Source organism: Belonocnema kinseyi, chromosome 10, assembly GCF_010883055.1.
Source record: "Belonocnema kinseyi isolate 2016_QV_RU_SX_M_011 chromosome 10, B_treatae_v1, whole genome shotgun sequence".
In the NCBI taxonomy this organism is placed as follows: domain Eukaryota; kingdom Metazoa; phylum Arthropoda; class Insecta; order Hymenoptera; family Cynipidae; genus Belonocnema; species Belonocnema kinseyi.
Window position 1 is genome coordinate 37,203,485 of NC_046666.1, and position 17,590 is coordinate 37,221,074.

The 17,590-nt window shown below is 27.7% G+C and overlaps 1 protein-coding gene across 1 annotated transcript in view; it reads left to right on the forward strand.

The window, feature by feature from the left end:
- LOC117181801 (potassium channel subfamily T member 2) overlaps positions 1-17,590 on the forward strand; it is a 387,410-nt gene that overhangs the window by 291,670 nt on the left and 78,150 nt on the right. The window contains exons 11-13 of the mRNA XM_033374772.1: positions 1,469-1,666; positions 7,439-7,665; positions 11,650-12,093. Of these exons, the coding sequence (XP_033230663.1) occupies positions 1,469-1,666; positions 7,439-7,665; positions 11,650-12,093 (869 nt within the window). The remainder of the gene's footprint in view (positions 1-1,468; positions 1,667-7,438; positions 7,666-11,649; positions 12,094-17,590) is intronic.

The following is a 17,590-nucleotide window of genomic DNA, read 5'->3' on the forward strand; positions in this document are numbered from 1 at the left end:
AACCAATAGTGGAAGAAGTAAATGTCAACTTTCGTTTAAAATGAAGATTCAGTAAAAGCAAATTTTGAAACAGGCTTGCAAAAACCTTTTTGAAATTGAGTTGAACTTTATTATCAAAAAATTTTTAAAATCTAATTAAAATTGTAAAGTCTAAACTAATATGTCTAAAAAACTTGGTTTTTCGCACTGTAGGACGGACGGGCACCAGACCGAAACTATTAAAGTTTCTTCTACCGTTTATTAAACCCTAAACATCCAAAGAAAAAGAATTCAATAAGTCTTTCTTTGAAGAATATAAGTTTTCAATTTCATTGTTAAATCTAAAAACACGAATATTTAAGAAAATGCAATCATTTTGAAAACAATTCTTGAATTTTAAAGCCAAAAGGATGCACTATCTACAAAACAGTTGCATTTTTAACCTAATAATATAATTTTTTATAACAACAATAAAAATTTTACCTAAAAGTTTAATTTTGATAAAAATAGTTTAATGTTTAACAAGCAATTAATCTTCAACAGAATATTCGAATTTTCTACTAAATTGTTTAATCCGCATCCAAACCAGATTAATCTAGGCCCAAACAGTTGCATATTTAATCAAATAGGAGATATTTAAAACCAAGAAGAAAAATTTTCTAAAAAAAAAATTATTTAACAAATCACATCAATTTCTAACAAGAAGAGATCAATTTTCAATTTAAAAAAAGTATCAGTTTTTAACAAAGAGTGAAATGAATAAATGTTAAATTTGTTGTGAAATAAAAATTTGATAAAAATTGAAATTTACTTAAATTTAAGTCTCAAATAAAATTTCTCAAACTAGATGAAAATTGTAAGTTCTAGACTACTTTTTTTTTTAAAACTTTTTTTTTTTACCGCTGGACGGAAGGAAGCCTGGCCGAAACTATAAGGGCTTCTTCCTGCGGCTACGAAACCCTAAAAACTCAAAGAAGGAAAATGCAAGAAATTTTTCTTTTAAGAAATTTTTCTTGGATCTTAATAACTGATAATAACTAATATTTAAGAAATTGAAATAAGATTAAGATCAAATATAAAATCATATTTAAAGTCCAATTATCAAGTTAATTAGAAATCCTGAAAACAAAAAACCAAGAATCTAATGACCAAATTTGGACAACCACCATAAAATGTTCCTATTGTAATTTGAAAAAAGAGATCCTGTCTTCAAGAAAACAAATAATAATAATAATCATTTTCCTAAAAAAGAAAAAATTGTATGGACAAAAAAAGGAAAGCATCTTCATTTTTCCTTCCTCCTTTTTATTTTTGTCCAACATTGTTTTTATTTTTTAAGGAAAATAATTATCTTATTTTTAATTTTTAAATAGGATCTCTTTTTTCAAAACACAATCGGATCATTTAATGGTGGTTCTCCAAATTTGGTAGTTGGATACTTCGTTTTGATCAAAACTCATTATAATGTGTTTTCGATTGATTTTTGCAGGTCCTGGGCCGTGAAAGACTTTGCACCCGATGTCCCTCAATACGTTCAGATCTTCCGTCCAGAGAACAAGCTCCATGTGAAATTTGCGGAACATGTAGTTTGTGAGGACGAATTCAAGTATGCCCTTTTGGCCAACAACTGCACATGTCCAGGAGCATCCACTCTGGTCACTCTGTTATTGCATACATCCAGAGGGCAGTGAGTAGAAATTTAATTTCTAATTCACTCTAAAGTTGAGCTCTATTTGACCCACTTTTCAAGTGCTCTTTGTCGCTCTCTGTAGCAAAGGAGGGGGGGGGGGGATAGAAACTTCATCATTAAATTTAAAATAATGAAAAACTCGTTAGTACATAGTTATTATTTATAATCAATGAATGCAATATGAAACATTTTCAATTCCTAAGATTTCAAGTCGAAATATATATTGAATTTTTAACAAATGAAATTAATTTTAATAAAAGAATAGTGCAATTTTCAGATTTGAAAAAAAAATCATTTTTAACACAAAAAAACGGATATTCAACAAAATGTTACATTTTCAAATGAAAGACTGAATTTTTCAGCAGGATTATTAATGTTACACCAAAAAACTTGAATTTTTAACCAAATAAGAGAATCTGAAAAAATGTTGATTTTTCAACCCAAAACCATTATATTCAAGCAAAAATTGATATTCCACAAAATATTTCATTTTTTATAAAAATAGTTAAATTTTTAACCAAATACTTAAAGTTAAACAAAAAATATAAATGTGTATCATAGAAAGTTAATTTTCAGCTAAATAGTTTAATCTTCTACTAGTTTTATTTCTAACCAAAAAGGAAGAATCTTCAAACAAGGGGAATAAATTAAGTTTAAAAAAAGAATTTAAAAAAAAATACATGAGTTTTCTAATAAAAAAGTTCAATTTTCAATAAAAAAAACAAACAATTTTCAGCCAAAATCGAAAAGTTACATTTTTTGCTCAAAACGGTGATTTTTAAACCAAGCTTTTTTTACAAAAGAGTTACATTTGCAACAAAAGAGATTAATTCTAAACTAAAATGATGAATCTTTAAAAAAATGCATTTTCAACAAAAAAGTTTGACAGGAAAGATGAGTTTTTAATCCGAAAGATTAATTTTTTTTTGAATGGAATATTTAAATTTTTAATTCAGGAAATGAATTATAGAAGAATAAAATTTTAAGAAAATAGTTCGACTTTAAACCAAGAAGTAAAATTTCCAACAAAAAAAAAGATGAGATTCTAACCAAATATTTAAATTTCTAACTAAAAAGATAAATTATTTAGCAAGAAGATGCACGTTCTGCTAAAGGCACGAATTTTCAAAAAAGTAAATCAATTTTCCAAAAATTTGTTGAGTTTTATAATCAAAACGAAAAATTATCTACAAAACGGTTAAATTATCCACCTGAAAATATTATAATTTTTCAAAAAGTGAATGTTTCACCAAAAAGATTATTTTTGATAAAAATAGCTTAATACTTCTATCAAATTTTTGAATCCTCTACCTAACCAGGTTAATTTGGAACTAAACAGTTGCATTTTCAAACGAAAATTATGTATTTTCAATCACGATGATTAAGTTTAGTCCAAAAAAGAAGAATTTTTAACAAAATGGATGGATTTTAAACTCAAAAAATATCAATTTTCAATAGAAAAAAAATATCAGCCAAAATGGAAAAGTTACATTTTTAGCTCAAAAAGGTAATTTTTAAACAAAAAACATAATTGTTTTACAAAACAGTTGCCTTTTCAACAAAAACGATCAATTCTAAACTAATATGATGAATTTTTAAAAAAAAAGTTTGACCCAAAAGATGAGTTTTTAAGCCAAAAGATTAATTTTTTTTAAAGGGAATATTTAAATTTTCAACCAAGGGAATTAAAAATATAAGAATGAATTTTTAAGAAACTAGTTCGACTTTGAGCCAAGTCAATGAATTTCCAACAGCAAAAAAGATGAGTTTCTAACCAAATAGTTAACTTTTTAACTACAAAGATAAATTTTCTAGCAAGATGATGAATTTTCTGCTAAAGGCACGATTTTTCAACAAAACGAATAAATGTTTAACAAATCTGTTAGTTTTAAAATCAAAAGGACAATTTATCTACAAAACGGTTAAATTATCAACCTGAAAATATTATAATTTTACAAAATGTTAATGTCTTACCAAAAAGTTGATTTTTTATAAAAATAGCTAAATATTTAAACGAACAGTTATATTAAAACAAAAAACTTGCATTTTTAACAAAAAAAGTTACACTTCAACCGAATCGTTTAATTTTCCATCAAATTTTTGAATCCTCAACCAAACCAGGTTAATTTAGAACAAAACGGCTGCATTTTCAAACAAAAATAATGTATTTTCAATCACAATGATTCAATTTTTGTCCAAAAAAGAAGAATTTTTAACAAAATACATTAATTTTGAACTAGAAAAGATCATTTTTTGCGAAATATTAATTTTCAACCAGAAATAGAATAGTTACATTGTTAGTTCAAAAGAATTTATTTTCAAAAAGAAAAAATATCTTTCAACAAAATAGTTTCATTTTCAAAAAAAGAGATAAATTTTCAACGTAAATTAATCTTCAGGAAATAAATTCTCAACAAAAAATTTAACCCAAAAAACGATTTTTTTTAACCTGGAATATTAATTTTCAAAAAATGGAACAGTTTAAGTTTTAGCCAAGGTGTTTAATTTTTTTAAAATTTTAATAAAATATTTCAACTTTTAACTAAGTAATTAAATTTTTAACAAAAATTAATATGCACTTTTAAACAAATAGTTAAATTTTCAACTAAAAAGATCAATTTTCCAGCATGAAGAATAATGTTCTGCTAAAGGCACGAATTTTCGACAAAATAAGTCAATTTTCAACAAATTAGTTGAGTTTTAAAACCTAGTGAATTTTTAAGAAAAAAGTACATTTTTAAACTTGTAGTTTAATTTTCTATCAAATTTCTAAATCCTCAACCAAGGGCGATTAATTTAAAACCAAGCTGTTGCATTTTAATGAATTTTTAAGAAAATACATACATTTTCAACTAGAAAAGATAATTTCCGATAAAAAATATGAATTTTTAACCTAGAATGGAATGACAACAACAACATTGTAAGTTGAGACACATTTATTTTCCAAAAAAAAAGAAAACAATTTTAAACAAAAAGTAGTTAAATTTTCAACAAAAGAGGTGAATTTTAATATAAAAAGATGAATCTCCAAGAAATTTAATCAATAAATAATAAGATCTACAAATTTGTTATAAATAATTTTTTGATAGGGCGCGAGGTTTTTATTTTAGTCGCAAAAAATAACATTGAAAACCCCAAGATTTGTATTGAAGCAATACAAGATAAAAAAAAATGAATAGACAAAAGTTGTTAGCAAAAAAATATTGAGAAATTTGTTATAAATTATGTTTCGATACGGCGTGTAGCTTTTGTCTTCATTGTAAAATGTAAAATTAAAATAGTTTCAATTTTCGAAAAAGGGTGAGAAGGTCCAAAAAAAATTAATGATTAATTAATGTGATTTCTTATTGAAAATTATACAAATAATTAATGCAAGCCTTAATTCAACAGTTAGAAATTAAAGAATTCCAATATTCGGTTAAAATTTAGAAATCCTTCAATTGTCGAAAGAAATTTCGAATTTTTTAATTTGTAACGCTTTAAGTTTGAAAGTTTCCTATTATAAAACATTTAATTGTTAAAGTTTCTAGAATTATGAAACTTTAATGATACACGATTTTTAAAATTCTTTAATTTTGAATAGCGAGAATACAGTACTTTTTTTTACAAAAATCACCATTTTTCGTAAAGAAAATGTATCCCATCAATTTAAATAGCACATGATACTAGTTACTGCGTTACTTATAAATAATGATATATTTAATTTTTCAGACTTTAAAATTAAAATTATTTTGCTTTAAAAGTTTCAAAAAGGAAATCATTGATTTAAAATTTCCTTATTTTCAAAGTTTAAAATTTTTTAATTTCACCATATCGTAATTTTAAATTCAAATATTAAAAATATCTGGAAAATTTCACTTTTAAATCTCTTAAAATTAAAAAAATTTATATAGAAAGCCTTGAGACTCATTTTTTAATTCCAAGTCTTATATTTAGATATTTTAAATTATTTGATCTCAGTTTTAGATAGCTATAAATCTAATAATCTTAGATTTTAATAATCTATATTATTTTGTTTCAATTATAAGCATTTAACAATCGCCTGATTTTTTTAACTTGGATAAAATCATAGAATAACAAACTTAAAGAATTGATAGTTGATCATTTTTCAGTTCAAGGGTGTTTTTAATTTAACATTTTTGAATTAAATTCCTCTAGAATAAATACAAAAAATTAAAAATTAGGACCATAATTTCTAAAATTCAAGGTCTTCCAAGATCTTAAGATATTTGTCGTGCCAAAAGTGAGATGTCTAAAAAAAATATGTTTTCTATGAATTTAATTTATAATGAAAAATGTTGAAATTTACACAAAAAAACATTAAGTTTAACCATTTTTTTGCATTGAATTGGTTATGACCGTCGCTTTTTAATAATTCTTGAGAAATGATTGCATTTTAATAAATTACGGCTTATTTTTTTAATTAGTTGCTTAAAAAATGTTTTCTTCAAACCAAATTTCGAAATTTTTCAGCCATAGAAAAATTTGCTTCCAAAATGGGAAACAGCAGAGTTGTAGAGAATATTTTCTTGGAAAAAATAAGCCATAATTTGTTTAAAAGCAATCATTTTTCGAAATTCGGTAAGAAGCGACAGTCAGAAAAAATTCAATTACAAAAAATATGTTTAAAACTGATGTTTTCTGGTGAATTTTAACATTTTACATTTAAAGTAATGTTTTTTATTTGAAGTGACATAAGTTATTTGATTCTTAAAATCATAGAAAACCAATTTTTTCAGATTTCTGAGTCTTGGCGCAACTACTTTAAACATTTGAAACTCAATTATACAAAAAACAATTTAGAATTGAAAAGATTAAAAAGCAGTTTGAAATATTTGAATCGTATGTAGCAATATATATATTTTTTAATTCTTAATTTCAATGTGATAAATCATCATTAAAAATTGTTAAATATTGATTTGAAAATTTCAGGAATGAATAATAATTTTACTTGCAGACTTAAGAATTAAATAAATTTAGTTAGAATGTTAAAAATTTGTTTCAATGGTTTTACAATTTCTCCGAAAAATTCGGGGGGTTAAAAAAGGCTATGAACTAGTTTTCTCGAAAATTTGAGACGACTAGCCAAGCTTATGAAAAATTAATATAAAATAAGATCAAGAAATTGGAATTTTCTTTAATCGCATCTTTCTGTCTCTATCCTAAGAGAAAATTGCTAAACAATAATGAATTGTTAAAAAATTTATTTCAACATCTAATTATCAGTATAAAGAAGTATTTTATATATCAGAAACAATTTGCATACAAAAAATCATAATCCCTATTGTAAGGAAAAATTGCTACAAACAATAATAAATTGTTTACGGAATTTATTTAAACATCCATTCTTTCATTTATGGGTTTTTTTGGGAACCCATCAAAACAACTGATGGGAGCGATATTTTAAAAGTAAAATTTTACGCGTATTCTATTGTTAATTTTGATGAGAAATTTTGAGTTTTAATTTGATTCAGTTAATATATACGATTCTGAATAATATTTAGGAAATCTTCTTTTTTTTATGGGAAATACGCTACATATAAATATATACATTTAAAAAAAATGGATTTATTTTTGTGTAGATTTGGATAAATTTCCGAGTGATGTGCATATAAATCGGAACAAAAAGTTTTATATTTCTCATTACATACACGTAATATTAGTAATAATAATTAGGCTTTTAACAACAAAGAGTTAGAAATTTTTGAAAAACTTTGTTACATCTATTTTTTAGCTGTATCTTGAAAAATTGTTTTTTAATTTTTTTAGGGAAGGCCAGCAGTCACAAGAAGAGTGGCACAGGCTTTATGGGAAATGCTCAGGCAACGAGATTTATCACATAATTCTAGGGGATTCGCGATTTTTCGGCGAATACGAAGGAAAGTCATTCACGTACGCCTCGTTTCACAGTCACAGAAAATATGGGGTAGCTCTGGTCGCAGTCAGACCAGCAGAGCTTCCGGAATTCTACGAGGACACTATTCTGCTCAATCCGGGTAAGAGGAGCGGATTAATCTTTTTAAAAAAAATCTTTGAATTTAAATAAATACCAAAATAAAACTTATTTTCACAGTCGTCTATAATTTATACTTTGAAAAATAATAATTTGAAGAAACTGAAGGAGAGTTTAGATGTTTTATAAAAGATTGATCGTAAAATCATCACAGAAATTTGGAAAAATATTGAGATTTGTAAGGCTCGTCTTAGCCTAGTGGTAATAGCACCTAACCTATAGGAAATAGACGTGGGTTCGATTCCTCCTGGAGCTAATAAAAAGCAGACCTTTTTTCACCAAAAAATTTGTATTATTTTTCATTATAATAAATAGACTATATGTTTAAAAATAAACTATTAAAATATTCAACATAGAATATTTTTATTTCAGATTCCTATTTAAATTTTTTTATTTGAGTAATTGAATAATTTTCGCGTATGTCTTACAGCAACCAGGGTGACCGAAGAACTTAATTTTTTTAATTCCCTTGATTTTCCAAAATTTTTCCTTGACTAATTTGACATTTTCCCTTACCATTGATGTTGGAATACTATAATTTTAATTTGATAACATTTTTATCATAGAATCTTTGATAAACGGAGTATAGAAATGTCAATTAAAAATAAGATTTTTTAAATTTGTTTAATATTTTTTCAATCCAACAGGATGAATTATCAACAAACCGGTTTAATTTTGAACTAAAACTATGATTTTTTAACAAGTCAGTTTAATTTTAAACAAAATAATGAAATTTTTAACACAATTGTTGAAATTTAAAGACTGTAGAATTCTCAAGATAATTGAATTTTTGACAAAAAAAAAAGAATAATTTTTAGTCAAAAAAGATTAATTATCTGTCCAAATGGACGATTCCCCAAGAAAACACTTTAATTTTCGATAAAAAGATGAAGTTAATAAAAAACTTGAATTTTTAGCAGAATAATTAAATTTTGAACTAAATAGTTGAATTTTTAAACAAATACTCGAACTTTCTGTCTGCAAAAAAATTGTCAACAAAAATATCACAATTTTAAAAGAAAGAAGATAAAACTTCAATCAAAAACTTTTGCTTTTCTAACCAAATAAGTGACTTTTTTAGATGGCAGTTGAATTTTCAACAAAACGAGAATTACATTAACGAATGTTCAAAAAGACAGTTGAATTTCTATAAAAATCATGACTATTCAACAAAATAGTAACGTTTGAAAAAATAATACAAATTTTAACAAAATACTTAAATATTTAACCAAATACTGGAATTTTCGACCTAAAAAGAACATTATTAAATTAAAATATCGAATTTTCAAATAAAAAAGGTTAACCTTCAACTGAAGACTGTCAAGTGTTAAAGAGCTGAATTTCAAACGTAATAATCTAGGAATTTTTAACAAAAAAAAGCTAAATTTTCAAACACAAAGTTGTATTTTTAAAAAAATAGTTCAGTTTTTAACCAAATAGTTGACTTTTCAACCTACAAAGATAAATTTTCAAATAAAAAAAAAAAGAATTTTCAACCTAGAAGATAAATTGTTTACCCAAGAAGACGTATTCTCAAGATAATACATGAATTTTTAACTAAAGATATCAATTTTAAGACGGGAATGGGAGAGATAAATTTTCAGTAAAAAAAAAAATTAATTAAAAAAAGGACTCTTAACAAAATAATATAATTTTCGACCAATGAGTAGAATTTTCTACAAAAATAATGAATATGCAACCAAAAAATGAGTTTAATTTTCAACAAAGAACGGAAGTTTCAACCAAATAGTTGCACTTTCAACCAAAAAGGAAGATTATTTTTCTACCAAAAAAGAGAAACTTTCACGAAAGTAGTTGCATTTTCAACTGGAAAAGGTAAAGTTTTAATAAAAAATGGAATATTAGAATTTTTAGTTCGAAAAATTAATTCCTAATAAAACAAGATTTTTTAACAAAATAGTTCAACTTTCGACCAACCATATGAACTGTCAACTAATATGATAAATTTTCAACAAAAAAATTCATTTCCAACAAAGTGTTTCAACTTTTGATCCAAAGTTTAATTTTTTTAATTTAAAAACGAAGTTTCAACAAATAACAATTTTTCAATCAAGAAGGAAATAAATTATATACAAATTGTTGAAAATTCAAGTCAAAACATGAATTTTTTGTAAAATAGTTGAATTTTCTAACCAAAAATATCAATTTTCAAAAAAAGTTAACTTTCCACCAAAAAGTTGTATTTTTAAACAAAAAAGAGCATTTCTACCAAGAATATGAGTTTTTTACAAAAAAAAAAGATGAATTTTCAGTCAACAAGGGGAGAAATAAGATTTTTAGTTCCAAAAATTAATTTTAAACAAAAAAAACGAATCTTCTACCAATAAGTTTAATTTTCTACCAAAAAAATACAATGTTGACAGTGTTCTTCATCTTTTACAAATGTAGTTAAATTTTCAGTAAAAAATTAATTTTCAATATAAATGGAATGGTTGCATTTCCTTGAAAAAAATTAACTTTCATTAAAAAAATAAGTTTTCAAAAATAGAGTTGAACTTGCAACCAAATAGTTGCATTTTCAACCAAATGAGAAGATTACTTTTCCACTAAAAAGGTAAACTTTTGCGAAAGTAGATACATTTTCGATTGGAAAAGATAAAGTTGTAACCAAAAATGGAATATTTAAACTTTCAAGAGAAAAAATCATTTTTAGGAAACAAAAATATTGTTAAACAAAATAGTCCAATTTTCGGCCAAAGATATGAACTATCAACTAAAATGACAAATTAAACAAAAATCATTTTGAACAAAGTATTTCCACTTTAAATTCAAAGGTTGATTTTTTCAAATTTGTAAACGAATTTTCAACAAATAATAATTTTTCAGTCAAGAAGATAAAAAAATTATATATAAATTGTTGACATTTCAAGTAAAAGCACGAATTTTCTGTAAAATATTTGAATTTTCTACCGAAGAATATAAATTTTTAAGAAAAAAGTTTATCTTACACCAAAAAGTTATATTTTTAAACAAAAAAGAGAAGATTTGCACCAAGAAGATAAGTTTATTACAAAAAAGATCAATTTTTAGTCAAAAACAAGAAAAATTTGATGTTTAGTTTCAAAAATTAATTTTAAATAACAAAAAAACGAATCTTTCAGCAATAAGTTTAATTTTCTACAAAAAAATACAATTTTAACCGTTCGGTTCAACTTTTACAAAATTAGTTGAAATTTAAATAAAAAATCAATTTTCAACACAAAAGGAATAGTTGCATTTTCATAAAAAAATTATTATTTTTCACCCAAACAAATGAGTTTTCAAAAAATTAGTTAAACTTTCAAGCAACTAGGTAAATTTTGAAATAATCTAATGAATGTGCAATTGAAATAACTAAATTTTCAGATAAAAAAAATTAATTTTAATCAAAAGATTAAAAAATAGTTGAATCTTCAAGCAACGAAGATTATTTTTCAATAGAACAGTTGAAGTTTTCATTCAAATGAATAAATATCTCACAGTAATGACAAATTTTCAAAAAATTAGTAAAATTTTTTACCAAAAAAGATTTCAGTTGAATTGTAACACCAGAATATGAATTTTCTAAGAAAGGTGAACTTTACCAAAATAATTGAATTCTTAACCAAAACGATTCTTGTTTAACAACTTGTTGGATTTGCAACTAAAAACTAAATTTTGTAAATAAAAATGTGATCATTAGGAGAAATCCACTGAACAAGTAATAAAAATAATAATACAACTTGAATAAATTACTAACAAGAGTTATTTAATTTGCCTCTTATAGAATATCCCTGACTATTCCTCACTAATAAAATTCTCTCATTTTGGAGTTTCCCTGACCTACTGCCACCGTGGGCAAACGCAAGGTCCTAGGCTCGAATCTCAGCAGATTTTTTAAACGTTCCTTTTTTTCCCCATAAAATTGGATTTATCATCTCGAACAATTCGATATTTCTTGGTCCAAAAATGATAAAAGTGTGTTTAGGTCCACGACATATCATGAAGAAGACGGACACCTGTTACTACATGAGTATCACCAAGGAGGAGAATTCAGCATTTGTAGTCGCAAATAACCAAACTCCAGGAACTGAATTTTCGGGAGTGGCAGTGGACCCGAAAAGAGATATGTCAACAAGAAGTACCAACTTCCTCTCACCAGGGGCCCCGCTAACTTCAGTGCCAACTTCTGCAGCAACCACGACAACAACTATATCGCCGACGGTTCCAGCTGGAGGGAATGGTACAGCCATGAGTAAAGGTGTTGAATCGCACCTGCGATATAAAAAAAATGTTAACGAAACATCAGCCAGACAGGAGACCTGTAATAACAATTTGGCTCCCAAGGCTATGTTGCCTCCTGTTATCTTGCAGGTCCCCCTTAGCACGTCCACACTCCAACACCACAACCTACTCTCATCCGATGTCCACCGTGAGTGTCGCATGCGCCTTGCTTCTTCTCTTATTTTTTTTGTGTTTATTTTTCATTCTTTTCAGCCTAGTAGAGTAGAACAGCGTTTTCCAAACGATTGCCCGCGGCAGGCACACCTGCCGCGGTAAGGTGACCTGTCGCAGTAAGTTCACCTGTTGTAGTAAGCTCTCATGTTGATTCAAGGTCACCTGCCGCGGTAAGCTCCCATGTTGATTTAAGGTCACCTGTCGCGGTAGGATCTTATGTTTCTTCAAGGTCACTTGCCGCGGTAAGGGGTCGCCACGCTAGCTGCGGCAGACGCACCTATAGCGTGTAGAACGCTACTTTCATTTCCCTGAAGCCAATTAACTTTTTATTGTTATGATCTTGAGGCCTGTTATATACATTAAAATCATGAAAATAGGCTGACCAAAACTGCCTCACGCCATTTTGAACATTTAAAAACAAATGTTCTTAGAGTTTATTTATTCTTAGAGTTTTTTTTATTCCTTTGAATAAAAATGTATTTATAGGTGCAATATTGCATATAAAATAAAACACTTCAGATTTCAACTCGAAATATAATGGATTATCAACAAATTAATTAAATTTTCAACAATAACAAACAAAACAAAATTCTACTAAAAGTGACTAATTTTAAAGCAAAAAGTCTAATTCCTTCGAAAATAATTTACTTTAAAACCCGAGAAGATTAATTTTCAACCAAGAAATATGTTTTTTAAACCAAGTAGTTGACTCATCAATCAAACAAAAAATATTAATTTTAGACTTAATAGTTACATTAACAATAAAATAGTTGAACTTTAAAGCAAAATTAAAGAATTTTCAACCAAATTGTTGAATAATCAAACTTCATAAGTATCATAATATTTTCGTCCATGCGAAAACGAATTTTCAATTAGATGGTAGAATTTCAAAAATAAAATTAACTTCAACCTCAAACAGTTGCATTTTTAACCAAATAGTCGATTTTTCAAGCCAGAAAGACACATTTTCTAGAGAACAAATCAATTTTAATTTAAGAATCATGAATTGTCAATCAAGAACTGTTGTACAAAAAAAATGTCAAATTTCAATTAATAAAAGATGAAATTTTAATTCGAAGAGATAAATGTTTTTAAAAAGTCGTTAAATTTTGTAACAGAAGAAATAAGCTTTGAATAAAATCAACGCCGTGCCGCAAGTAGGTGTAGTAGGAGCTACGTGGGTGCAGTTTTCACTTAGGCGAGCACTCAGGCGTGAACTAAAAAAAGCGGAGTGGGCTATAATGAGGTAGTTCCCACCCACAGTCAACCCCAAAATCGGGCTATAGTCAAGTTTCACTCTAATTGAATTTTCCCTTCACAAATATCAAATTTCTACTAAATTGTCGAAGTTGTCAGGAGAAAATTATATTTACAATCTAAATGATGAATTTTAAACAAAATAGTTTAATTTTTACCCAGGTAATTGAATCATACACAAAATAGGTAAATTCTTAACTCCAAATTTAAATCTTCAACAAAAAAATAATTTTTTGATAATATAATAACGGATATTTAAAAAATTTGATATCACAATAAATTAAATTTTTAACCAAAGTTGGTAAATTTCTAGCAAAACAAGAAATTGGGAATTTTTAAACGAAAAAGTCAAATTTTCAAAAAAAGAGCTAAATTTACTACCAGGAAAGATTTTTAAGGGGGAAAAAGCAATAAAGTTGTTGAATATTTAACACAAACAGGCAAATTCTCGAGAAAGCAATTGAATTTTCAACCAATAAAATGGATATTCAACTAATAGAATCAAGTTTTAGCAAAGCAGTTCATCTGTCAACCAATCAGTTACATTTTGAATCAATAAAATTAATTTTCTCCCAAGAAAGATAAATTTCAAACAAAATACATCAATTCTCAGCCAAATTCTAGAATTTTAAACCAAATTGTAAAATTTTCTAATAATCGAATAGTTAAATTTTCATTCTAACAAATTAACTTTCAAAAAAGAAAGAACGAATTTTTAACGAAATAGTTTAATCTTGAACCAATAAATGGATTTTTGAACAAAGAAGTTCAACTTTCAAACAAGTAGTTCAATTTTCAACCAAAAAAGTCAAAAACTCAATGAAAAATTTAATATTTGAATTTTCAAATAAAAACGATTAATTTTCAGTAAAAAATGAATGAGTTACGTTTTCAGTCAAGACAGTTAATTTTAAACTAAAAACTTAGTAATTCTTCAACCACTTAATGAATTTTTAATCAAGTAATTGAAAGATAGCGGGTCTGCCGCACCCCAAAAAGTGCCAAAAAAGTTTGGGAAACGCTGCAGTAGACTTCAACATAGCGCCCTCTCCAGAAGTCGCCTTTTTGGCTAAGTCCCTTCCACTATCTCTAAATTCGTCGCATATTGTGCGCATACGCAAGATCACGCTTAAATAATGCGGCAATGGGACTAAAGGATCTTTCCCGCCAAGATTTAGGGGCGTAGCTTAATCGAGCGGGCGCTTTATGAGAGTCTAATTTGTTTTTTTAAAATAAGAGCATACTGAGTTTAAAAATATTTACTTAAATAGGCCTCAGGGGTACCTCTTTGACGTTGAAAACAGCGCCACCTCGAAATAGAACTATTGATTAGACTCGAAATGATTATATTAATGAAAAAAAGCAATCAACATCAAGTTATTTCTACCAATAATATGATTTTGGAATTAGAAATTCATTAGTCATTACATTCTTTTCTGTTAATTTTAGTTAAAGTTCAAATTTCTTCCCAATTTTTGCAAATTATTGGCGTTGCTGTTGCTACACAAAAGACGTATGCAGACGCCAAATAGTGGAGACTAAAGATAGCCATAAAAATAAATAATTTGGTGCATCTTGTGTTCCAAACTAATAAATTTTTTTTAAAGTTTTAAGTAATCTTTAAATTAATTACATATTCAGGGATTTCGATTTCTCTTTTGAATTGCCTTTGTAAATACTGTAAGGGCAAATGATGTCACGACTTACCGACTAGGGTGAAGTGAATCTGCTAAAATTAATCAAATCGTTTGAGCTAAAGGAAAAAAATTCGACTATTTTTTTGTTCAATAAAGATATCTCACAGAAGTTTTATGAAAAGACGGAAAATATATTAGAGAACCGCGACCTGGTTCTTTTGAGTTTTGTCTTTTGTTTGAATAATGCAATTTATTTAATTTTGAACTTAGAAAGTAATTGAGAAGAGGGTTTTAGTGCCCTGTCTAATATCGAATGCGCGTACTGAAGCCCTACTCATAATTACATTATAAGTAAAATACTAATTAAATACTACTATTTAAACAAATTATAAAATACAAATTTCAACGACATATTTTTTTAATTTTAAAAATAGGAAAAAGTACATTGAACAGTCGGTAAGAAACGACGTCAAATAAAACTCTTCAATTGGAATTTCCGTGAAACTTCGGACATAAGATTAGTTTCCCTTTTTGTGATTATTTGTTCTAATAGGGAGATTTATTTTCTTAGTAAATGTTTGTATTCGGAAAATTATATTAATAAATCAATTCATAAAAAAATGTATGAAATAATTCCATAATTGCTCATTCTGCTCTTATTTTTGAATTTGTCTTAGCTTTGTTGCTTGCTTAAATAATAAAAAAAATATATTTTTTTATATATTGTGATGCAACTGATAATATAAAATAATATGGTCTGTCATATATTTTTTATTAATGCTTTATACCTTCAAAACATATTTTTTTTACTGATTTTTGATAGCTTGTTTCTAATATACACATTAATTTACAGCTATACTTTCAGACATGCTTTACCCGCTTGAAACATACATTTGCCTTAAAAAAGAAAAATTTATTTTTGTGTAGCCGTATGGCACATAAAAACAAAATTCTTAATATCAAGTAATATTCAATGATTTCACTTGTGCACAATTTGTATTTTGAGCTTGCTTTGTGATGCTTAATGTTATGCACAATTTTTTATTAACAAAAAATATATTTAGAATGCAGCAGACAAATTCTCGAAATGAACAATCTTCCAAAAATACTGAAGAAACAAATAAAAATATTTTTCAAAAAATTGGCCAAAGTAGGCGCCGCGCACATAAAAAAAAGGGTTTCGTAGGCCAATCTGGGATAATCCTCCTCTCCTACTCCCCTCTTATTTCACTTACCTCCTCTTTCTGTACAATGATTCCCCTACTCTTACTTTCCATACTATCCTTACTCTACTTCCCCCCTCAAAGTGTATCCTTCCCCTATTTCTGCCTTCTCTACTGCTCCTGTCATCACTTCCCTTCCCTACCCTCAATTTTCTTCTCCTGTATTTCCATCTACTGTTCTATCCCTCTCCACACTTTCCCTCACCTCCCCTATTTAACAAACCCTCACTTCTCCTCCCGTAATTTCATTTTCTAATACACTTCAGTCACTTCTCCTTACTTTTATACTTTCCCTCTACACACATTTTACAAAACCCCCTTTCAAATAGTGCTCCTCCCTCCTCCTACTTCCTTATCCCTGACTTTCATTTTCCTACTACTCCTTCCTAATTCACCACCACCTCCCGACTCCCGCTACCCTCACTACCCCACCTACCTGCCACTCACTTCTCCTTGCTTCCCATGCTTTTTGCCCCGCCTGCTTTGATTTCCTTTACTTTACCTACCTATCTCTCGATCGGCTTCTCTCACTTCTCCTTTTTTCGCCACGTAAGCTATCCTATTTTCCCATCCTTAACCCACATTGTCCCACTTCGCTCCTCTACACTCCCTACACACCCTCACTTATCTACTTAACCCTTCCCTTCAGTACCTTACTCCTTCTCCCTTTGCTTATTTTGAATTCGAATATTTCCTCTCACATTACTTTTGCTTACTTCTCCTACTTCCATTTTACACAATTTTCCTGAATCCTTCACTCGCTATAATTACTCTACTTGCACTCCTAGGAAAAAAGTCTGGCAGACATATATACGAGTACTTTTCCTCTTGTTGCTTTCCCCAAACTTTTACTTCCCCTACTTTCCAAAACTTACTCAACGTCACTTCTTTAAGATGCCTCCCCTTTCTCCCTCGTTCTTTCCGTCTCCACAGTTCCCAGCACATCCGCACTTCTTATCCACTAAATTGTTCGACTTCTCTAACCTTAATTTAAACGTCCTAACATCCCCTCCCCTACTCAGCATCACTCTTCCACTATCCCTTCTGTAGCTACACTACTTCCGTTCCCTTCACTTCTCCTCACTTCTTATACTTTGCACCTGTTTTTCGAAATGTCCCATCCTCGCCCTACATTCCTTCATCTTACTTCCCCTCCTTTCCACCACCCAATTTCTTCTTCTTCATTCCTAACTTTAATTTTTCTAATTCATCTTCCCTAGTTACCCTTACTTTTTTTCTAACCCTTACCTCTGTAATCTATTTCCCATTACTTCCTATTACTTATATTCACTTTCCATACTCACCCTTATCTTTCTACCCCTCGCTTCTTCTATTTACTTATTTCTTTATTCTT